The 6,661-nt window shown below is 39.2% G+C and overlaps 1 protein-coding gene across 1 annotated transcript in view; it reads left to right on the top strand.

Moving 5' to 3' along the window:
- The window catches only part of LOC103206096 (cytochrome b5 reductase 4), a 138,547-nt gene that overhangs the window by 57,931 nt on the left and 73,955 nt on the right, over nucleotides 1-6,661 (top strand). Inside the window, exons 4-5 of the mRNA XM_007951535.1 lie at nucleotides 4,744-4,825; nucleotides 5,140-5,143. Of these exons, the coding sequence (XP_007949726.1) occupies nucleotides 4,744-4,825; nucleotides 5,140-5,143 (86 nt within the window). The remainder of the gene's footprint in view (nucleotides 1-4,743; nucleotides 4,826-5,139; nucleotides 5,144-6,661) is intronic.

Below are 6,661 nucleotides of genomic sequence, written 5' to 3'. Positions count from 1 at the left end.
CAAATATGGATCTCTTCCCATCAGTTGGCCAGGTAGCTGTCTTCCAAATCTCTTGGCAATCCTGGCAAATTGACTTTGTCTTCTCAAGCTGCTCTTTGAAATCTTCTGTTCAGCTCTTTTATCTTGTCATTTCTTCCATTTGCTTTAGCTATTCTTCATTCAAGGGCAAGTTTCAGAGTTTCTTCTGATATCCATTTTGGTCTTATCTTCCTTCCCTGTCATTTTAATGATCTTTTGCTTTCTTCATGGATGATGTTCTTGATGTTATGCCACAATTCCTCTGGTTTTTGGTCATTGGTGTTTAGTGCATCAAATCTATTTTTTTGATGGTCTCTAAATTCAGGAGGTATATATTCAAGGTCATATTTTGCCTCTTGTGGACTTGTTTTAATTGTCTTCAAGTTGAACTTGAATATGAGCAGTTGATGGTCTATTCCCCAATCAGCTCCTGGCCTTGTTTTGGCTGAAGATATTGAGCTTCTCCATCACCTCTTGCCACACAGGTGTAGTCAGTCTGATTCCTGTGTACTTCATCTGGTGTAGTCCATGTGTTTAGCCACTGTTTGTGTTGTTGAAAAAAGGTATTTGCAATGAATAAGTGGTTGGTTTTGTAAAATTCTACCATGCAATCTCCAGTGTTATTTCTGTCACCAAGACCAAATTTTCCAACTACCAGTGATTCTTCTTTGTTTCCAAATTTTGCATTCCAGTCACCAGTGATATCTTGATTGCATGCTTGGTCAATCTCAGACAGCAGAAGTTGGTAAAAATCTTCAGTTTCCTTATCTTTGGCTTTGGTGATTGGTGCATAAATTTGAATAACAGTCATATTAGCTGGTCTTCCTTGTAGGCGTATGGACATTATCCTATCACTGACAGCATTGTACTTCAGGATAGAGCTTGACACATTCTTTGTGACGATGACTGCCACTACATGCCTGTTCAAATTGTCATTCCCAGCATAGTAGATCATATGGTTTTCTGATTCAAAATGGCCAAAACCAGTCCATTTTAGCTCACAAATGCCTAGAATATAAATCTTTATAAGTTCCATTTCATTTTTGATACCTTCCAGTTCTCCTAGATTCATACTTTGTACATAACATGTTCTGATTATCAATGGATGTTTGCAGCTGTTTCTCTTCAGTTTGAGTTCTGCCACATCAGCACATAGGTCCCCAAAACTTTACTTTATCCGTATCATTAAGGTCGGCTCTACTCTGATGAGGCAGCTCTTTCCCAGTTGTATTCTGAGTGCCTTCCAACCTGAGGGGCTCATCTCCCAGCACTGTATTAGACAGTGTTTCAGAGCTATTCATAAAAGTTTTCCGGTATTGTATCAGACAGTGTTTCTCTGCTATTCATTAAGTTTTCCCTGGCCAGTTCTTTGAGTAGTGGATGGCCTCTTCCTTCTTCTGAGTCTGTCTCAGTCTGGAAGCTCTGCTGAAATCTGTCCACCATGGACAACCCTGCTGGCATTTGAAACACTAGTGGTACAGCCTCTAGCCTCAGAGCAACATGCAAGCCACCACAATAGGACAAACTAACAGACAAGTCCATCTGCCTTAGCTGTTCCTAACCTTCTTGCCCACTTCCTGGCCTTCCCCCTGCCTGTCCAAGCCCTTGGCTCTGGCTTCTTCCCACTGCTTCCTGCCTTGGGTGAGGTCTCTCCCTCACCTTACCTGGATCCAGGCACTGGCCCTGGCTTGTTCCTGCTGCTTCCTGCCTCAGCGGGGTCTCCACCTCTCCTTACCTGGATCCGGCCATTGGCCCTGGCTGCTTTCTGCCTTGGGTGGGGTATCTCCCTCCCTTTATTATTATTGGTACCCGAAGATCCAGTCAGCGGCCAAATCCTATAAATTCTGTCTTATTTTTCTTCATTCCCACTGCCCTAGTTCAAGTCATCATTGCTTGAACAATTTCTCATAGAAAGATCAGCACAAGGCTATGTGCTATGTCCCTATGAAGTGGATATTAAAGATGTCCCAACTGTCCAAACTACCATGCCACTCCATCATTTCAGATATTAACTCCTCCTCGTCCTTTCAGTAATGTTCCCCATCTTAGGGTTCTGTATTTCCCTGTAATGCCTCACAGAACTCACAGAACCAAGGATTGTCTCACGTAGTGGTGGTGAAGGCTGGCAGGCTGGTAAGTCCCAGGTCTGTAAGTAGGTCTGGAGGATCCTCCCAATTCTCAGGGTTTGATGAACCTCAATCACCAATTCATATGTTGGCTGCTGTCCCAAATCCAGGGGTGAAATGATGATGAGCCAAAATGCAGAACTGGAGGAAGAGGAGGGTGAACCTTCCCAGAAGATTCATAGGTATACCCTCAAGGAAGCTAAGGGTGGTGATTTCAGTTATACCCTCCAGCAAGTCAGGACTCATGATATAGCCCACCTGTGCTACTACAACAGAAATAACCCAAGTGGATGGCTTTAACAATCAGCAGCTACTCAGTTGCTCAGGGCAGATCCCACCACTGAGCTAATTGCTAGTCATTGTAGGGTATGACTACTACCAGCTGCCCAGCCAAGTTGACACACGACCTTAATTACCACACCACCTTAAACAGGCATGGGTAATAGGATTTACCATACACCACAAAATGAAACACAGTGGCTAGAAGGGCCACATCAAGCAATTCACTGCAATCATTATCACCTCTAGCCCCTGTATTTAAATCTGTCCTCACAGCTTTACTTTCAATACCTATTTAGAAAACATATAGCAGCTAGTTTAGTTTTCTTAAAGTGCATTCATCTTAGCAGTTTGCTGTTTAACTCTTAGCAGCTCACTGTTGACAGTGGAAGAATTTAAACTTTGAAGACCTAAAAAGACTTTATCAGGGTAAATATTCTCAACATGCATCTTCTTGCTTTAAACAAAGTGAAGTGCCTGCCATTTGTTGATCTCATGATCAACAAACTCTGTACCTTTGCCTCCTTGAATATCTGTCTCCTTCATTTATCTGCTTAGACTCTTATTTATCTGCTTAAAATCTTATTACCCCAAAGATAATGCTGTATACATTAATGGACACACCATAAATATTTGGTAAATCAAACAGCAATTTAGATTAGTAAATGAGTGCATATTATATGTTGTTGTTGTTGTTTGTTGTTAGGTCCCATCATGTCGACCGGACTCATAGCAACCCCTCCTTGGGTTTCCGAGGCGGTATCGCTACGAAAATAGATTGCCCTTTACACAATTAACTATTTTGTGTATATTTATTTACTCAGGAACATACCATGAAGATTCTGATACCACATATTATTATTTTAACCTGATTATTGTCTTTATTATATGTTGTTGTTGTTATATGCCCTCGAGTCGGCCCTGACTCATAGCGACTGAATAATTTATTGTGATTTTTCTTTACTGGTCATTTACTCTTGAGCATGTAGATTGTTTCCAATATTTTGCTAATATAAATTCATGCTATGATGAGTACCTACATCTTTGTGTACATGTGATAATTTATCAGATAAATCCCTAAATTGCTGAGTGAAAGAGTGGTATATTTTAAGGCTCAGTGTATATTGTCAAAGTGCCCTCCAAAAAGACTGTTTAAATTGAATTCCCACCAGTAGTATATGGCAACAGGTACTGCCAGTTGTCTTCCTTGAAATGACAAGCTCACTGTTAATTTTCAAGTCTATGTCTGTCAAATACCCAAATCTGAATAACCATACTTTGTTTATCACTCATTCTTTTGTGGAAAAATGACCTTTTATGAAAAACACTCATAGCTCAGTTTGCAGAACAAGCAAATTGTTTATGAGTTATTTCCTCAGTGGGACCATCATACTAACAGCATTATTGTTTTTGAGAATTTCCCACTCATCCCAGTATTGAAAAAGGCAGGTACTTAGAGATTGAGATTTAAGAAAATTAATGATTTTTATTGCTTCATGAAGGATATTCTTAAGTGTAACTGGCTTTTTTTTTTTTTTTTTTTTAATTTTACCTCTGTGGGTCCATAGTGATGAAGAATATAGTGATTTCTCATAGTTTGGGTGTCAGTGCTTTGACTCATGCCAAGACATCTGCAGTTTTACCCACCATTGCTTTTGTAACATTAGTATAAATGACAACACAATTAAAAAGGCAAACAATACCTTACTATTATCATGAAACTATTTTAGACCCCATAGACACCTGAAAAGGGTGTCAAGGACACCCCCAAGTGCCACAGATGATACTTTGAGAACACTAGTTTAAATAATCCTTATCTCCCTTTCTATATCTTTGTTGGCTAAGTGAATCTCTCTGGGTGGTGCATACAGTTAAAGTGCTTTGCTGCTAATCAAAAAGTTGGAGGTTCAAGTCTAACCTTGGAAGAAAATCCTGGCATTCTGTTTCCTTGAAATAGACCATTGAAAGCACTACCAAGCACAGTTCCACTCTGACATAATCACTGGGAGTTAGAATCTATTTGATGGTAACTGGATTTCAGAGCAGTTTAAGAATTTTAGTTTTACTTATAGTAAGATTAAAATGTCCTCTGGTAGCGTAGTGCCTCAGGCACTTGACTGCTAACCATGAGGCTGGCGGTTCAAACCCACCTGCCACTCCTTGGAAGGAAGGTTGGGCAACTACTTCTGCAATGATACTGCCTCGGAAATCCAAGGAGGGTTGCAGTGAGTCAGGTCTGACTTAATGGCACATAAGAACAACAAAATGTCCTGTCGAGTAAGATACAAATTGCTTTTCTGTCATTTATCTCCCATACCAGGTTCATCGTTGGGTCAATTACGAATCCATGCTGAAAGAATGCTTGGTTGGCAGAATGGCAGTTAAACCTACTCTTTCTAAAGGTAAATGGTGCTAAACCAGCCTTGAAATTGGCATTGATGCATGACATACATGTACCTTTTTTACTTAGATTTCAACAAATAAATAAAGTATTACATTTTTCTTATTTTTACTGATACCCTAATCTAGTCCTTCTAAAGCTTTTACTTCAGTCCTACTTTAGAATTAAGTATGATTTTACCTTAAAAATGTGACATGCTTTGTAGAGAAAATACATGGTATGACAGGTAAGCATTGTGGAAGGGAAAGACCTTTACTCTTCAGTTTTTCATTAGTCACTTATTCTTTTTATCTAGTTTTAAAGTTGTATAAAAAGATTAGTTAGTGCACTTATAAGTATTGATTTTTAGATTTTTTTTGAAGAAGTGATATATTCACATGATTTATAAATTTTTCAATATACAGTGAAATCCATCCTCTCAATCTGTCTCCCCTTTGACTTGTACCCACTCCTTATACTTACCTCACCATAAATAACCTCTGTTCTTAATTTAGACTACTTTTAAATTGCAACTTGTTTCTTCCCCTTACCTTTTGAGCTAGGGCTCTACAACTCGGGTGGTGCTGGAGGTCATCCCTTTATCTTTCCTGAGCTTCTTTTGGAAAAGTACCCTTTGAAAATTTTAGACATAGAATAGGAGTAGCCTGAATACTTTGCTTAACTCTTTACTATGGAAGGAATGGTAGTTGTCTCTATTTGAGTGAATCTTAACCCTTGAAACAGCATTAGGAATAAATAGGCTTGTTCAACCAGATTCTATTACTTCTTAGTTCAGCAGGTTTTGTAATTCAAGGTTTTATTCCCAGAGGATTAAGTTCCAAAAAACTCACTGCTGTCCAATGGGTCTGAATCATAGCAACTCCTCCTTGGATTTGTGAGGCAGTATCTCTGAAGGAAGGTTGGGCAATCTACTTCCGTAGTGATACTGCCTCGGCAACCCAAGTAGGGGTCGCTATAAGTCGGGTCCGACTCGATGGCAAACAACAACAACATCTTTACGGAGGTAGATTGCCAAGTTTTCCTTCCGAGGAGTGGCTGGTGGGTTTGAACCGCCAGCCTTCTGGTTAGCAGTCAAGTGCTTTAGCCACTATGCTCCCAATAGAGCTTAGCACTGTGGAAATAGCACAAGCATAATGTGGCTCCACAACCTACTGGCTGTGAATTCTTTGGGTCAGTCTCTACCTTTGAGCCTCAATTTCCTGATGTGTACACTGATTCATAGGGCTAAGAATTAACCTCGGTAATGTTCCTTGCATGACGAATATATTTGATGCTTAGTATTATTTCTTTTCCTTCCTAATCTTACAAAACAAATAAAAAATATGTTTATACCAAAAGTAACTTTTGTGTTTGGAACTTCTGTGTTTGGAAATTCTTTCAAACCAGCTTTCTTTCATAAATCAATCCCTTTCTCCTCTTAATTTGTTCTAAATACACCAATTCATTGCTAGCAGAGCAAGTACATTTCTGAAGGGCTTACTAGCTTTACTTCACCCTAAATATTATTTTATTTACATAATCTGATACTAAAGGTCATGTTTTCTTCTGTAATAACATTAAGGATGACTCAGAAATTATATCAGGCTTCATAGGAAATGTGAAATTAGTAAAAGGATTTTTCTGTTTTCCCTCCTTTCTTTCTGGAAGAAAAACCCCAGGTAATTCCAAAACTGCTTAATTAAATACAACACACATCATTTAAGTGAGCAGTTTACTTTACAAGGAAAGGAGCTCTGGTGGTGCAGTGGTTAAAGCATTTGACTACTAACCAAAAGTTGGCAGTTCGAACCCACCAGCCACTCTGCAGGAGAAAGATGAGGCAATCTACTTCTGTAAA

This window comes from Orycteropus afer, unplaced genomic scaffold, assembly GCF_000298275.1.
Source record: "Orycteropus afer afer isolate SDZICR_OR568_19922 unplaced genomic scaffold, OryAfe1.0 scaffold00011, whole genome shotgun sequence".
NCBI lineage: Eukaryota > Metazoa > Chordata > Mammalia > Tubulidentata > Orycteropodidae > Orycteropus > Orycteropus afer.
The sequence above is the reverse complement of the archived record's forward strand: the minus strand, read 5'-3'. Positions and strand labels throughout refer to the sequence as shown.